Source organism: Chanodichthys erythropterus, chromosome 19, assembly GCF_024489055.1.
Source record: "Chanodichthys erythropterus isolate Z2021 chromosome 19, ASM2448905v1, whole genome shotgun sequence".
In the NCBI taxonomy this organism is placed as follows: domain Eukaryota; kingdom Metazoa; phylum Chordata; class Actinopteri; order Cypriniformes; family Xenocyprididae; genus Chanodichthys; species Chanodichthys erythropterus.
The window spans coordinates 26,349,844-26,367,929 of NC_090239.1; the positions used below are offsets into that span (position 1 = coordinate 26,349,844).

General features: G+C 37.0%; 2 protein-coding genes and 1 pseudogene across 2 annotated transcripts; all 3 read right to left on the minus strand.

Annotated features, from left to right (window-relative positions):
- Positions 1-29: 29 nt before the first annotated feature.
- On the minus strand, positions 30-3,476 carry LOC137007546 (sushi, nidogen and EGF-like domain-containing protein 1). Its single transcript, XM_067369086.1, has 5 exons — positions 3,333-3,476; positions 2,914-3,192; positions 2,702-2,797; positions 2,475-2,610; positions 30-301 (listed from the first exon to the last, which is right to left on the minus strand). The coding sequence occupies exons 1-5, from the start codon at positions 3,474-3,476 to the stop codon at positions 30-32; spliced, it is 927 nt and encodes a 308-aa protein (XP_067225187.1).
- Positions 3,477-3,727: 251 nt separating this feature from the next.
- Positions 3,728-5,886, minus strand: LOC137007547 (sushi, nidogen and EGF-like domain-containing protein 1). Its single transcript, XM_067369087.1, has 5 exons — positions 5,829-5,886; positions 5,237-5,364; positions 4,499-4,777; positions 3,970-4,065; positions 3,728-3,880 (listed from the first exon to the last, which is right to left on the minus strand). The coding sequence occupies exons 1-5, from the start codon at positions 5,884-5,886 to the stop codon at positions 3,728-3,730; spliced, it is 714 nt and encodes a 237-aa protein (XP_067225188.1).
- Positions 5,887-6,354: 468 nt separating this feature from the next.
- Positions 6,355-13,456, minus strand: LOC137007548 (chymotrypsin-like protease CTRL-1; annotated as a pseudogene).
- Between the last annotated feature and the right edge of the window lie 4,630 nt (positions 13,457-18,086).

An 18,086-nucleotide genomic window follows, 5' to 3' on the forward strand; every position in this document is an offset into this window, starting at 1 on the left:
TCTGATTGATTTGAAACGGAATGACGCAACTATCCTCTGGTCTCTTTTCGTTCTAACTTCTGCTCTCTCCCCCCTACAGGCTTTTCCTCTGTGGTCTCGGCATCTCTCCCCCTCCCGCCCCCACTAACCACTTCTCTTCTCTTGACATCAACAAAGCAACGGACTCTATGCTTCACATTAACATTCTGCTTTGATAATATCTGTCCTCTTTCCTCCATGACCATCGAACCAATCTCAGAGCTGCTGAGAGGAAATGCCGCAAAATTAAACACCCTGCTGACCTGAGCAATACCAATCTCTCCTGGGGGCATATTACAGAAAGATCCTAACTTTAGAATCCTATCTCATCTGTTTGGTAACCATGGCAATTTCAGTTAGAAGTTCATGTAGGACAAAAGCTTTTACAGAATGACAATTCTTAAGGGCTTTAAATGATGCCAGATGAATAAAAGGGGTCTTATCTAGCGAAACGTTTGGTCATTTTCGAAAAAAAAAATATATAAACACAAATTATCGCCTTGCACATGCTTCTGCTTTCCGTAATCTTCAAAAAGCTTACGCCATATGTCTTATGCCTTCCCTATTCTATTTACGGAGAAGAAAAAAAAAAACGAAATGCGCCTCATTCGTTTTGATCTCGTCTGGTATTGTTTAAAGCCCTTTGAAGCTGCACCGAAACTGTAATTTTGACCTTCAACTGTCTAGAGGCCATTGAAATCCACTGAAGTCCACTAATAGGGAGAATAATCCTAGAATATTTTCATAAAAAATCTTAATTTCTTTTTGACTGAAGTTCTCCATTGATCACCCTGATGCAGCCATTTGCCTACTTTGGCAGTAGTTACAGGCAGCCATTTGCTTACTTAGTTTTCGGTAATCAACTATCAGGTCTGTTAACAAGCAACCAAAGATGCGCAAACTGCTTCTGAGGTAAACCTAAAATCAAAATGGAGAAACAATAGTGTGCTTTTAATTCCAATGTGGCAGAAAAGTTCAGTTGAAAAGGTAATGTTAATGTGACGAGCAGGGTGGGCAAGAGCCGTGAGAGAACGGCACAAGATCGGTGCAATGCGCAGCTGACGCTCATTATCACTCGCACCACCGGCCATTCTGTCATGGCTCTCACCCGCCCTGCTCGTCACAGTTAAAGCCTGTTTTATTCAGCAAGATAAGGAAATATTTTAACATTAAATTGCAGCACATCTTCTGGGTCATTCTGGACATTCTGTAATAGCGTTTGTCCTAAATGAGGTCCTAACTGAAATTGTCATGGTTACCAAACAGATTTTTCTGCTATATGCCCCCTGGTCATCAAACCAAGTTCCTTGCTGTCCTGGTTGGTGTTAGTGTTGTGGACCCCAGTTGCACAATGACGTTGTGGTCAACTGATGGGTTTGCAGTGTTTACAAGGAGCTCTGTCTTTGCAAGGTTAAGCTTCGAGCTGAGCTTTTCTATCCATATCTCAACAATGGCCCGGTCATGCAGGTTTGCGCTCCACAACATTAGGAAAATCAGACCCTTCCTGTCAGAATATGTGGCACAGCTACTTGTCCAAGCCCTTGTAATTTCAAGACTGGACTTCTGCAATGCTCTACTGGCAGGCCTTCCAACCAGCACAACTAAGCCTTTGTAGATGATTCAGAACGCGGCAACACACCTATGGTGCTTTTCCACTATGTGGTACAACTCGGCTTGGCTAGGCACAGCACAGCTCGGCTCGCTTGACTTTCGGTTTGCTTTTCCACTGCAGTTTAGTACCGCTTCAAAGTGGGTGGGGTTATAGACTGATTGTTATAGTTGCCTCTCCTCTACTGCCATAGAGGTCCGCTCCAATGAGAGGAACATCTGGACCTCGTCTGCACGATACAGAGATCACATTTTTTTTTCTTGGCACGCAAGGAACCTCAACTGAGTCGGTACTATTTAAGCAAGCCGGACCGTGCAGTGGAAAAGCGCCAAAAAGTGAGCCGAACCAAGCCGTACCATGCAGTGGAAAAGCTCCAATAGTCTTCAATCAGCCAAAGAGAACCCACGTCACACCCCTCTTAATCTCACTCCACTGGCTCCCAGTTGTGGCCAGAATCAAATGTATTGTTTTAATGCTGACTTTAAGGAATACCATTGGAACAGCTCCTCCCTACCTCAGTCCACTACTACAAATGTGTGCTCCCTCCAGCCAGCTAAGGTGAATGAGCGATGCCTTATTGTTCCCTCACAATAAGAAAAGTCACTCTACAAAACTTTCACCCTCTCTGTTCCTCTCTGGTATTGAGCTGCCAACGAACAGCTGAGAACATCACATCTTTTAAGAAGCAGCTGAAGACACACCTTTTCTGCAAGCTTTTCCGTAACCACTCTCTTAAACCAATGCACACACACACACACACACAAAAATGTATATTCTAATGTAAATGAAAATTAAGCAAGATATGCAATACATGCCATATATTTTTTTAATTATTAAATTATAGTACCATTGTGTTCTGATGCAGTGTCAGTTCGAAATACCCATCGACCCATGACGTTGACATTGCTGGTGTATGACAGGTTTGTGGTGTCAGAGACAGGAATTGTAAAGAAATCAGTTGAATCACTTGTGTCATATCCAGACTGTCAATCAAATAACAACACAAAAAGTTTAGTTTACACTTATCATAGTGATAGAAATATTGATTTCAGTGTATTTTTCAAATTACTTTACCGTAACAGGATGTATGGCTGGGGCAATATTACCAAAGTGCATGAGTGTGAATGACATGTTTTTGCCAGACACTAAAACCACTTGAAAGGTTGACTCCTGAAAGATAAAGTGAATTACTACATAAATACAGAGAACATGGGATACAGTTTCCTTATCACAAATTTCTATGCAAGAAACTGCTGCTATTTTAATCTAAACAAAAATACACTTACTGTCCGCCTGTATCCATAGTATGGTACTTTATCCCATGTTACAATGAAAGCCCATGAGGCAGAGAAGTTCAAATTAGGGTAATATTGGTTTATGTCTCTAGATGCTCGATTCAAGAGAGGACCATCTGTTACTTGTCTGTAAGAGATGGTTCCTTTATGTGTAATGTCAATGTCTGTCCACAGTGGAGCGATGATGTCTCTAGTCGAGTATGCAGGAAAATTATTTGGATACCACTGGTGAAAAGGTCCTTCAAAAGTCAAGTAGCCCTTGTTATTCACCTGTTTTGAGACCAAAACAGTGAAAGCTCAGTCATCTGGACTTTCAATTAACATTCTTTATGTGGAATATACATCTACTCATGTTGTTTCAATAAAACTAAGATAGTGTAAAATGTCATGAATGTGATGATGCTGCTTACGTATAGTTCATTATAAACAAGCCCAAAGAAGTCAAATGGCTGCATCAGGTTGATCAGTGGAGAACTTCCAAAATCATCTGCAGGGTTCTTTATATCCTCATCTCCATATGGGTAAAAAATTCCTGCAATTGAAAAAAGGACCATCCTAATATTAAATGATTAAACAATTTATTGTTTATTATAATTATGGTTGAGTGCTTTAACAAAATCCAACTACAAAAATCCCTAAATTAAAATTGTACAAAAAGTATCAGAGACATTTTATACATTGTATTCCAACAGCTTACAGCGACTTTAAATTTATACTTATTTCACAAAGATTTTCTACTTATTTTTGTAAGTTGTAATTGGTCTGATTTGTTCAGGTATGGTATAAAAAAAAAAAAAAAATCACTTCACAGAGTCAAAGGATTACCCTCTTCAGGTCCACCATCAACACGGAATGCCCAGCGTCCCGGGACATTGACATTGCTGGAGTCAGACATCTTATTTTCATTAGGCACGGGGATTGAAGAATAATTTGTTGAGTCTATTGTGCCATAGCCAGCCTGAGTAAACAAAAAATAATCATCATTAAAAAAGCTTTGTGGCACAAAGTTCTCTAATGTTCAGAGATACGGTTCTAATTCTTTCAAACCTGAAAGTGTTGATCGGTAGAGGAGATATTTCCGTAGTTCATCATGACAAAAGACAGAGAACCACCAGAGACCAAAACAACTTGAAAAGATGAACTCTGTTACAGAAACAGAAAATTATCCTATTAGCTCATAGAATAATTCTGTCTTTATGCTTGATTAATTCTACAGTGACTTAAATAAAAGCAAATTATCTTCCCATTTACGTGCTTCAATGATCATAAATAATCATTTAATAAACAGCTTTCTTGTTTCTTTCACCAAATTATGAGTAGCGACATTTCAGCAAAATTAGCGGGCAAAAAAAGGTTGTCTATTGTCTATTGTCAGTAGTGTAGCAATGGATAAAGGGAAAACAAAACTTTATCTTTCAAATCAATCAACTTAAAAAAGATAGATGTCATCTGTTTGTGTTTAGAGACACCAAAGATATTGGAATTAGACATGTCAATAGAACCCATTAAATTACTTGCTTAAATGCTTGGAACACAAAAATTCAACAAGACTTTTTCCATTGAGAGGCTAGCTTACCGATTGCGAGTTGTTAAAGTATGGTACTTTATCCCAAGTAGCAATGAACAGCCATGAGGCGGTGAAGTTCAGATTGGGAAAATACTGGTTTATGTGGTTTGAAGCTGCTAGTAAGAGTCCACCTCTGGTGACCTGACGATAGGAGATGGTTCCATTGACAGTGTTGTCCATGTCTGTCCAAAGTGGAGCAATGATGTCTCTGTTGACTTGCGACAGTAAATAATTGGGTACCAGCTCTGAAAGAGGCCCATCAAATGTCAGATGCCCATTGTTATTAACCTGAAGCAGAAGTAAAACAATATTATAAAGAGATTTGGCAGTATAAAACAGGCACTGAATTCTTAAAAAGCCAAGTTTGTTTTCTTTCAACAAATGTACTGTTTTATTTTACATTCACTTTATTATATGAGGTTTAACATTTTTACAACTGTCTTTGGTACATGTATAAAATCCAGTTTTAAATGCAATTTTTAATAATTACAAAAAAATATATAACATTAAAAATGAGCTTAAATGATTTCTCAAAAGGTAATAATATGTAATAATACAATCAAAACAACAATAATATTCCCTTTTATTCAGCTTTTACACAAATTACATGTTGATTATATTTCTTTATGGTTTTAAATGATTTTTGTTATTTGTCATTATGGAGTATGAATTGAAGTCTGACTATCTTATAATTGCACTGTACGTACACTCATACATGCACAGAATTTATAAAGAGAATGTTCTTACATAAGTCTGTTGATAAACACGTCCAAAATATACAAAGCGTTTTTCCAAGAATACTACTGGTGAGCTTCCATCAACTGCAGAGGGATTCTCTATGTCTTGATTTCCAAATGGGTAGAAAAGACCTGAAACTACAAAATATTGCGGAAAAAAACTACAATAAGTATTTCATGATTATAATGTAGGAAATGTAATGTCACATTTTGTTACATGGCATGAACTGGCTGGAATTGGCACTTTCAGTCTGTTAACTGGCTACTACACATTTTTCAGAGGATGAGGTGCACAAGTTTAATAAGTCTGCCAGGAAATGAGATACTAAGAAGTAAATAAATATTTTTTAAGTGCACATGATTATAACTGGTTTTTAAGTTTACCTGTTCCTAAATATTATGTTTAAAAAAATAATTATATTAGTATATGTAGAAATAAACACTATCCACGTTTAATAAATGCTGTAAAATTATTGTGCATTATTATTTCATGCTAGCAATTATATTCACTTACATACAGAACCACAGAAATACTTATCCAAAGTCGGCAATATCATATTGACCGGCGACAGCCCATGACATCATAACAATGTGACCCGCACGTATAAAAGTGGCGCCCAAATAACATGTCATCCTCTCATCATCTTCAGGGACTGTCATGTGTGAAGCACTATCTGGCAAAATGAAATGCACAAAGAGGTTTACTAAGTGTGTGAATCCATGTCCTCTATCTGACACTAGATGACACACTCAAGCTGTGCGTTCTCTGTCTGGGGGAAGAGTACGCATGGTAAGTTCTCGAGGGAACTGCCTATCAAACTGTGAGTGCTTTCCTTTAAAGGAACACTCAACTTTTTTTTTGAAAAAAAAAGCTCATTTTCCAACTACTATTGGTTTCATCAGATTCAATGAACTAAGCTAAGCTATGCTAAAACTGGTACCGCCAGACCCAGAGATCAGCTGAATGGAACTCAACTGTTTAACTCTAGGGGATTTGGAAAATTAGCCTATTTTCAAAAAAGTGGAGAGTTCCTTTAAGAACACTCCGTTCTTGTCTGGGTCTCTTCTCAAGGCAAGAAAGTTCAGCATCTGGGCTTGGTGGTTTGGGTCCCGCTAATGCTGAGACTCTCAGATGGAGCTCACCGAACAGTTTGAGAGGGTTGTGACCGGCGGCTCGTGAGAGGATGCATTGTCATCTGCATCCTCAGATCCAGCGGCAACTGCACTTCCAGCCAAGCAGGAGATGACTGAGAAGGATAGAGAGAGTGAGTTTACTGAATCATCTCAGCCACCCTGTCCCTTGTACGTTGAGCTGCCAGGTAGATTTATGCTTTGTGGGCTGGCCCTCACCAGGGCCACCCTGACAGCTGGCCTAGAGGCGGTGTAGAGGCGGAATAGATGGGTTCCCCCTTTTCTATTTGTGAAGAATAAATGCTTTGTGCTGCGGTCTGCTTTTCAGAAGCTGAGCTACCATTTGGCCTCGCTAGGCACCTTTAGGCCTACTGAACTAGCGTTCAAGTGTTGGGTTGAGTGTGGGTGCCTATGAAAGGCACCAATTCCCCTGTGCCTGAGTACATATATCATTTCTGTCATGATAGAGTCTTTGTGGTTGGCCTCCACCCTGTAGCTTTCTCAGGTTAAGTAGTAGATAAGTAGGTTATGGCCTTAGCAGGCCTCCCTGTGAGCTAGTCCCCCTTTGGTTGGGTACTACTAGCTAGGCTCTCTATCAGTTAGATGGCCTTAACAGGCTTCTTGGAAGGTGAGCTCCAATATTGTGGGTGCTGTATTTAACCACCTAGAACTGGCTACCAGGCAGCTGGCCTAAACAGGCCACCCTGGAGGCTAGTTCCCAGCAGTATCGTGTATGTATAGAGGTGCATGACTTTGCTTCAGAGCCTTAGCATGCCTCTCTGAGGGCTAGTCCCCAGTAGCGTGGGTATCTGGCAAACAGTTATTGCTTGTTTTCAGTTTGTTGGCCTTAGCAGGCCGCTCTGAGAATTAGCAGGCCTCCCAGTGGGTGAGCTCAAGGTTGCAAGCTTTAGACAGCTAGCTAGACTTGCTATCAGGAAGCTGGCCTTAGCAGGCCTCCCTGTGTGTTAGCAGGCCTCCCTGTGGGCAAGCCCCAGTGTTGCAGGCCCTAGACAGCAAGCAATCGGGTAGCTGGCTTTAGCAGGCCTGCTTGACAGCCAGCCCCTAACAAGTGGGTGCATGGAAGCTAGCAATTACTACATTCAGCCATTGAACATTTGCCATCGAGATGTTTGGCCTTAGTAGGCCCCTCTGAAGGTGAATTCCCCACAGTATGGTTACTTCTCTGCCAGTCAAGACTTGATACCAGGTAGTTGGCCACTGTTGGCCTCCCTGATGTGAATCGGTCAGCAAGGTCTTGTTAAGGTCAAGTGGTTGGCCACTTTGGCCACCCTGAGACCGCACACTACTACGTGTTGTTGGCTTGGCTAACCTTGTTCCCCTTTGTTTTCTACCCTACAGCCTAATCAATCTAATAGGTCGAGCTGGTACTCTCCTCACTCTGAAAGTGGCTTTGAGTACTTAGCTTCCTAAGTCTGGTCAGAGGTTGAAGGCTTCCCTCAAAGCCTCCCAGTTAGACCAGCCCTTAGGCTGTGAGCATTCCCCTCACAAAGTTTCCTTTTTAGAGTGCACAACATCCTTAGTGCCTTGAAAAATAGAGCTTTGTAGATCCTAGGATCGAGCAGAGTAACTCCCTTTGCTTGCAAGAGTCGATAGCACTTTGCTGAGCCTTGCTCTCCAGGATGCCCATCTCTAAGGTCCAATTTGAGTTGGTTTACTGCTCTTTCTGCAGTCCCTCTTTCTGGATGTCTCTTTAAAAGACTTCTGTGTCTAGAGTCTCTGTTTCTGAGGAAACAGACAGGTTGTTGGCAGACTTGGCTACTAGAAGCCAGGTCAGCTGCATATTGTAGCCATGCCACAGGACCCTCCTGCTTACAGTCCCTTCAGACGATAAGCGGATGACATGCTATTTGGGCACCCCTTATATATGTGGGGGTCACATTGCTATGATGTCATGGGCAGTCGCCGGTCAATATGATATTGCTGAGATTGGATCAATGTTTCAGACACCGGTTCACATGGAGGCGTTCCCCTAGCGCTTTGTACGCAGAGTCTCATTCCCTGTTCTCAGGGAACCATGGTTACATGCGTAACCTGAGACATATTACTCTTACCTGTCTCGTCTCCATAGCACAGGAATCTGCTGTCCTTATCTTCACCATCAGATTTAAAAGTCACAAATCCAATGTCTGACCCATTAACATTCTTTAAGATCCAGTTTTGGAATTGAGATACTCTTGCATGACTGTCAGCTGTAATTTCAGTGAAGCATGAAATACCCAAATTAGTGACACCAGCTAAGATCCATACAGAACCCTGCTTACACTGTAATGGACCACCAGAACCTCCCTAAAAAATAAAGAGATGAAACTGAATTTATAATATTAAAATATGGAACAGATGTTGTCTGAAGAAAACATATATGATGATGATAATACATGTACATGTTATTTAATATATTAAAGTACAATATTAAGTGATATTAAGGTACAATATGGTCATGCTGGAACTGCTTCATAGCCGTGCATGTTAAAGAAAGCCCCTTGGAATATGTGTCACTCAATCACAATCAAGAATTCAACAATGTTGTGGGAACTGTTGTAACTTACAAAACATGTTCCTTTGCCCGTCTCTCCTCCAGCACAGATCATTTTCGGAGTGATTGGCATTTCCCAAAATGGTAAGTCTTGAAACCTGCAGTCACACTCCTTATTGCCCACCACATTTATCTGCATTTCCTGCAGAGTTCCAGAATTGAGCTCAGCACCTAAATGTCATATCAAGAAAAATGGATAATGGACAATCTGGACTTTGATTTTAGTACAGCACTTCTTAATCTTGCATCTCTTTAATCTCTTGTTTTTGAGAAAGATAAGAAACATTCTACACTTTCCATTAAGGTATAATGTCAGGTTACAGCATTTGGGTCCCAATTAAAAGTTTAAAAAAAAATAAGTGTCACACTTTACCAATACAACTACTCATCATCATTACCTTCAAAGCCAGTTTCTCCCCATCCAGTGGACCAGCAGGTGGTGCCAGTGTGAAAGACACTATCATTAGCAGCCAGGCAGATTGGGCTGATGTAGCTGGTAAAGTTCACTGGCTCACTCAATCTCAGCAAGGCGATGTCATTGGTCACCTGTGAAGGGTCATATTCTGGATGTGGAATAATGGATTGGACTCCTCGACTCACCTCGTTTGGGTTAGAGACTGAAATGTTTTGGCTGCCCAGATAAACAGTCCAGTAACTTGCTGAGGGTCTGAAGGTGGAAGCAAAGACTCTCAGTTTGTTTGCTCTGAGAATAACAACACCACATTCACACATTTATTTTGTGTTCTTACGAGAAGGAAACGCAATGAGCCGCAGTGAGCACCCATTCATGGCTGATGAGGGATCCTCCACAGATGCGATAGTCAAAAAAGTGTAGACTGACATGCCAAGGCCAGTTCCCTGCAGATGCATCATCACCTCCCACAATACCAGTGCTCAGTGAGGAAACACCACAGCCCTGTGCTGAAGGGAATAGTGATAACTGTAAATAATTCACCAAATTTGATATAAATACATAGGCTATATTATATATATATATATATATATATATATATATATAATTAGTTTAAACACATTACCTTTTACAGCTTTTCTTGTGTCACCTAAAAAGTAAAAGGAGAGATAGTAAAATAAAATTCAAACTAGGGGTGGGGGATATGGCAAAAATATCATTTTTTTTTTTTTTTTTTTTTTCAGGCAGGATCATGATCCACGGTTTTATCATGATTCCTTTTTGTGTTAGTTTTTAAGACTATTTTGCAAGTCACTGAGTAATATAGCCAAACTAATTTCCCTATCTTAAAAAAATTGCGATACAAGTTAACAAAATAAATATAAAAGAAAAAAAGAATGATAGACCATTTTGGCCAAAGTAGAGGTGGGCCAAAATTTAATTTCACTTTATTTTATTTCATTATTTTATCTTTGTTATTAAAAATAAGAACAAAGATGCAAATGAAATAAACAGTGCATTTCAGCTACAGTAGGTGTATTTAACAGTAGCATTCAAGTAAGAAACTGAATAAAAATGTAAAAGTAAAACATTACATAGACTTCACTTTATGAATTAAATCAGTGTCACATACGTTTTAGCAAACGTGTGTGTACGTAGACAGCAGACGAAGAGGATAAATGCAAGAAGACAAACTAAATGGTAACGAGAATCGATAAAGGGAACAGAAACACAGGCAAATATATACTAAGTGCAAACAAAGATGATTGGATCAACACAGGTGTAGCAGGGGAACTGATGAGTAACCATGGTATCAAACAAGCGGCGGTAAAATTGTCCTCTGCTTTTAATGCTGGCACTGTTACAGATTGAAGAACACATTGAATTAAAGCTGCAAGCAGTGCTAAAGGAGCCCTTGCACCCGGGGCCACCATCACCTGGTGACCTTCGGAAAACAGAGAATAGTGGGTGACATGTATGTAAGCGAGCAAATACAGGAGAAATACGGCAAAGTCATTTCGACATGCCACACGTCCTGCTGCCAACAGGTGGAGCTTTGACTATAACTGAATACCAGCATGTAGATGTGTCTATTATCAAACATGTGAAGTTAGAGCAGATTGGACATTATATGCCTGAGTTACAACAACATCCTATTTCATGGCGTTAATCACATACTTTATCACTTAGCCAAGTGTTTCATGATTTAACATTTCACTAGTTAACATATCCATATAATTAAATGGAGTAAAGTTTTGCGTATTTGGCGTGCTGTCCGGGGAGAGGGCTCCGAGCTCGGAATTTTGGCCCGAACCCAGAGTACTCCCCCCGGTGTGGTAAAAGTAGATAGAACTATAAGTGAGGAGATGGGGTGGAGGAGGGATGCTGATAAACTCTCAGATGAACAGAAGTCAGTCTGCTGAATTTATACCTTTGACATTGGTTGAGTTGATTAACTGAATGCTCTCCACCTGTGCTAATTAGGTTAATTATCTGAACTTGCTCCTCCCGAATTTTGTTAGTAAAACATGATGTTTCTAACAACACTTCATGTGTTTCTGGGAGTGAATTACAAAAAAAACTGCAAAAACTGCAAAACTTTTGCAGAGAAAATTCAAAATATCTCACTTCCTGTTGGGTTTTCAGATTTTGCATCTGGGACTTTAGGTATTGAGCTGTTACATGTATGTACCGAATTCCATACTTGTCCGTGAAACTTGGGGCGAAGGGTGCTTCATTGAAACTTTGTAGGTGGCGCTATCGAGCCATTTTGCCACACCTAATTCTGCAACCCATATTAGATGCATGTGCAAAGTTTCTTGAGTTTTCACACCATCGGTGCTCTGACCCTAATAATGCAGACTAACATAGAGGGATGGGCCGAAGCCTGCCACAGTTTTAAAGGAGAGCGAGGCCCTTTTACAATTAGTGTACATATTACAGGGTTAATCGGTGAATATAGCAAAGGGATAACATGGGTACATAATGTCTGCATGACCTTAAAAAGTCTTGAAAGGATTGAAAAGTCTTGCCTTCTAATTCCACTGAAGTCCTGTTTTATAATATAATCCTGTATATATAAATAAACCTGTATTGTAACATTATCATTTAATGATATGTCTCTGAAATTTATTCAGCGGGAGGAAAAATGCTCACCATACCTATGCAAAATACTTTAATGCTTTGCATTATAACTATTCTTAATTGTTGGATAGCCTTAATCACTGGTTATATGCCATTATTGATAAATTGATTATTGATTACATTGTTATATATCTATAATACAACTAGAAATATAGATATGTCAGCCTCAACACCAATAATGCTTAGAATATAACAGATGAAGTGTACAACCAGATGACCTATTAGGCAACTGAGAAAAAAAAAAAAGAGAAAAAAAAAAGTTTCCACTCCGAAATTTCTAGCCAATTTCACAAACAATTACAAGGAAGTGGCAAGTAACACAATGTGAAAACGTAAGTTAAACGTGAAAGTTTAAACTAGGAATACTGAAATAGTACAATAATCATTGTTTTATTTACAACTTCTAAAAATCATTTCTTCAAGTGTATGTGTTTAGAAACTTTAGGCTGTCATGTATTAAAATATATCATCTGAGATCATTTATTTTTTTTGTTTTTAAATAATTCCTATAATTGTTATTTTCTTTGTGCTTAGTTAGTTGCCCTTTGGACTTCCTGAATTAACAAATTTTTGTAACCTAATGCTTTTATAACTTTGTTTTATTGTCATTGTAGGGAATACTAATTGCAGTCATTTCTACTTTAAAAATGCCATGAATGATAAAAACTGAGAAACACTTACTGATGATAAATATCAGCATCAGATACTTCAGATACTCCATTGTAATGAAAGCAGATTCAGTTGACTTGGTCTAAAACCGAAGTGGAGCTGAGGAGGAAATAAATATAGAAATATACAAACATTAAGTATTATATAGAATATGCAAAGCGATAAATTGTGAAAAAGTTACAAACACTGATAATTCACATGTACCAAACAAAGTAATCAAATAATTTCTGAAAAACCTTTACATACCTTGCAGTATGTTCACAGCTGTTTTTGTGTACACACTTCTGTTCTCTGTCTGCTAATGACACCTAAACAAATCTAGAATTTGAATGTACACTCCAACTGTTTTCCATTGTATTATATGAATATACATATTAGCATGCAAAACGTTTGCTATACAGAAGGTCTCTGTGTATCTGTGCCATATTACAGCACATATAAGCAAATGATCTATTCCTGCATAAAAAATGACTTGGTATTGATTGAAAAATGATTAAGTTAAAACTTTACTAGAAACACTTTTCATTTGTTAACATTAATTAGTTAACATGAACTAACAATAAATTATACTTCAATAAATTATATAATTATACTAACAAACAATACTTTTAAGTTATTAATCTTAGTTAACATCAGTTAATGTGAACTAACATAAACAAGCAATGAACTTTTATATTTTAATAACTAACTTAACATTAAGAAAGATTAATAAATGCTTTAAATTGCTCATTGATAATTCGTATTAGCTTAGACCTTATTTACTAACTAAAACCTCTCACAATGTTATTGAAATGAACTTTTGCAGGTGCACCATCTGTCATGATCTCATAAGTAAACAGCGAACAGCAGATTAAAGGTTCAAATAATTTCAGCTATAGCTCTACAGAAAACATTTTCATTTTAATGTAAATTAATTGAATTAGTGATTTTGTTGTATCTTTTGTAATTTTTCATTTTTTAGTTGTTTCAGTACATCAAGTTAAACCAATAAAATAAGAAATGCAACTAGCTGAAATAAAATAAGTTATTTTTTTATATTTATCTTATTTTAGTTAATATTTTATTTCAAGCACTATATGTATATTTATTTATTTATTACGGTTTTAGTTTTACTTTTAGTATCAGCTAACTAATGACTCTGCTGTTCAGGCAGAAACAAGGTTATTTTCATACATGGAAAAAGCAGCACTAGTTCCCTCTCATTTTCCCATCTTTTCCATCCAGGAACTCAGATAACTTCCCTATATATTTCCTCAGCCTAGCAGCTGTTTCTGCATTTTGATCCTTAACTGTTTACTGGATATTTGTATTTAATTTACATATATTGGGAACTGTGGTACATGATTCCATAAGGAAAAAAAGTACTTGGTACACACTAAACGATGCATTTGTTTCTTCATGTCAAATATATAATACAATGACACGAAGGCCCTTTAAGCTTTTGTGAACTATATTTGATACAAGGTGATTTTAAATGGAATATTTGTGCTCACTAGCAAAAGGAGATCATTTCACCTTGGACAAAAGCATTTGCTAAATTTATACATTTAAATGATGAAAATATTCATAAATACTCTGACTATATACCTGACTGCATATAGTCAGGGTCATCGCTAGCGGGGCAAAAGATGGTGACATTTCTAGAGGCCCCCAGACTTTTGGGGACCGACACTTTCGGCAGAGGTCTAATGTTCAGCCTGTGCAATGAGAATACATTCAGAACAAAACCATACAGTTTAAAAGAAAGCGTCAGCATCTTTAAGTCTCAGCAATGTCACTTTAAATTATCTTTTTTTTGTTAAAGTCACCCTGTAATCAATAATTTTATCACTTAAAACTCATCTTTGTTTACCAAAATGACATCTTTAAAAAAAATTCCTGTGAAAAAAGGCTTCATGCCTTAAAATAGCTTGAATGTAACTCTACACCCTCGCCTCATTTAATATACACGGATCAATGAATATGCAAACTAGCCCCGCCTCCACTTGCTCACGCATCTCAGAGATGAACTCGCTCAACTTACTGAGGTAAATGCTGCACAATGGTATCGCTCTTTACAACATCAGACACATAACGGTAATTAATATGATTAGCCTTTGCTTGATTATCAAACAGCTAATAATGTGTTGCTAATGTTACACAAACCATGTTCCCGTTCGCCATGTGGGAGTCAGACAGCTGCCCTCTAACAATCAGTATCCTTACAAACGCTTTGAACAACTCAGAACTTCAGTGGGGGAAGGCATATAGTTCATCATAACATCATAATATACATTATAAAACCTGGCTTCTCTCAAGACTCCCCTGCTAGTTCGCTGTTAATGATATGCTAAAGCCCGCCCACACGTTGACATGATTGGTTACACAAGGTAGTTTGCGATGTCACAGACACCAGCAATTTTCAGTTTGAAACAGAACAGTCTCTTTTCAGTCTTTTTTTCACTGCAGTTTTAAAGAGAAAATACTCAGCAATGGTATTGACATGAATTTGCACATGGTTTGTTGGTTAGCATATTAAAAACTCACACATAAACAACATTAAAAACTTGATTTTCACCACAGGGGGTCTTTAATTATTTCAGCGTGACAAGAGAAAACTTACTCAGATCTCTTGTTTCTACAGTTACCTGTACAACCCTTAATGGAGGCTGTAATCTGAATGAATTGGCATGTGCACTGTTTTGTTTTGTTTTATGATATCATTGATTTCAGATTTTGTAGGGACACCACTGACTGCCTCGTTTAGCTTCTGTGAGACATGACTAGACCGCAGACAGTTATGGCTGTCCTTTTTTAGGACTCACACCTTTTTTGCCTTTCAAATTGTGGTTGTGCTATGTGCACAATGCTAAAAATTATGGTTTGTATAATAGTTTGAAACTCTGCTTCACATGACATCTTCATTTCATAGATATCATCTTAACTTTAAAAACACAAAACGTACAATTCTGTAGGCTACATTTGGAAAGGTGCTGAAACTAACAATATGGACGGCAGCGTAATCACATTTATTTATTGCGAAAATACCAAAAGTAGTTCAAATGATCATGAGTTGCAATCTCAGTCCTCTCTGGCGGTAATAGATTTTTATGAGGTACAGAGCAGAATTTAAGTTATTAATCCACGACGATATGAATCCGGCATGTCTCCGTGATGTCGTGCACTCATTTCAAATGCACTGAAACACGACATGTCGCAATCACAATCTGGAGCAATATAGAGTACAGCGAACAAATAAAATTGATGTGATTTGTGAATTTAACTTATCTTATGGTTGTATTGTCAGTCACTGCATAGGAGAAAATGCCTTTTGTGTCTCACAGGAAACACTAAATATTACAAAATGGTTAAACAATTACAGACATGTTCTTCATTTTAAGCTTTTAAAGTGTACACTCTAAAAAATGCTGGGTTAAAAACAACCCAAGTTGGGTTGAAAATGGACAAACCCAGCGATTGGGTTGTTTTAACCCAGCGGTTGGGTTAAATGTTTGCCCAACCTGCTGGGTAGTTTTATTTAAACCAACTATTGTTTAAAAATTGCTACATGGCTAGCTTAAAATGAACCCAAAATAGTTGGGAAATTAAAAACCAGATGCAATTAGAGGCAACAATAATAGACAAAAGGTGAATGTTTATTAATAAGCTTTAATATTTTATTAATATAAATTTAATAGTTAATTAATATAAATTTATTAATAAGCAATTTACTAAATGTTTATTGTTTAATAATTATTCATTAAGTGTTCATTTCCAACATACTTTGGGTTCATTTTAATTAAGCAATACAGTCATTTTTAAACAATAGTTGAGTTAAATAAAACTACCCAGCAGGTTGGGCAAACATTTAACCCTACCGCTGGGTTAAAACAACCCAATTGCTGGGTTTGTCCATTTTCAACCCAAATTGGGTTGTTTTTAACCCAGCATTTTAGTCTTTTACATTGTGTAATCCTCCAAAAGGAGTTTGCAGCACAAGTCACAAACAGAAATGTTATTTCATATTAATATGAGTAAACTGCATTTCATACAAAACAATACAACAGAATCAAAATGTCACGATTTAAATATTAATACATGGGAATTCTACGCATTCACATTATGATACGTAAATAATTTAGGTTTTATTGTTGTCAATAAGCAAGTATTGTATGCTTTAGTGCTACAAATACATCAATATTTTACGATTTTGTGTGCATGGAAATGTAAGTAGGCTAAATGTACGTGTGGTAGAACCACACCTTATGTAAAAATACACACGTATTTTCATGAGATCATGTTGATTAATCTTAGTTCTTAATGTTAATTTCAACATTTACTAATAGGCTACATTATTAAAATGAAAAATGTTATCTTTTAATATTATTTAATGACATGTTTCTGTAGGTAATTATTTATATGAAATATATGTATAGTCAGACAAACTCTCTTAGTAAGTTAGCTATAGGTTTAAACTTGCTATTACTTCGCTTGTTGTATGTCTGTATGTAAATATGTATGTCTGTATTTATGTAAATATGTATGTCTATATTTATGTAAATATGTATGTCTGTATTTATGTAAATATGTATGTCTATATTTATGTAAATATGTAGCACCGTGGTCTTGTGAGGCATGACATTTCATTCCACTGTATGTTCCCATATATAGCGGAATAAAGCTCAACTTGAACTTAAAGAAAAAATACGCAATTTGGTGTAGTTGTTGATATTTATACGGCCAAAAAGTAAATTCTGCTTGTTATGTAACGGGTTAGTTCACTAAAAATGAAAATTTCTGCCATTAATTACTCATGTTGTTCCAAACCCGTAAGACCTTCATTCATCTTCAGAACACAAATTAAGATATTTGTTGATGAAATCCAAGAGGTATATGACTCGTCCATAGACAGCAATAATACTTTCAAGGTCCAGAAAGGTACTAAAGACATCATTAAAATATTCCACATGACTGCAGTGTGGTTCTGAGTTATTATTAAGAATAATAATAATAATAATAAAGAATATAAAGTGAAGTGCATTGTACTGCGTTGTGTTTCTTTCATGGCTGGTATATATATATATATTTTTTTTTATATATATATATATATATTATAGACAATACCAGTTTCATTGGTATTGGTATGTAAATATCTATGTATATTTTTATGGTATATGCCATCAAGTGTTTATTTCTGAATGTGATTGTCAGTACATTTTACCAGTATTTACCATACTTTCAAAACAAAAATTAAAAATTAAATGAAGAAAAAATATGCAATACGAAAATAATTTTCAAATAAAGCATTTTCTTCATAAAAGACAAGATTTGGTCTTCTAAAATCCTTTTATATTTATACGCATACATTTATATACATATTATATTCAAGGTCGTCTTATATTTGGAACAATAATATTCTGGAGGTTTTCACACAGGAGTTTGTATATCATTTGACTGATTCTATGCAACATT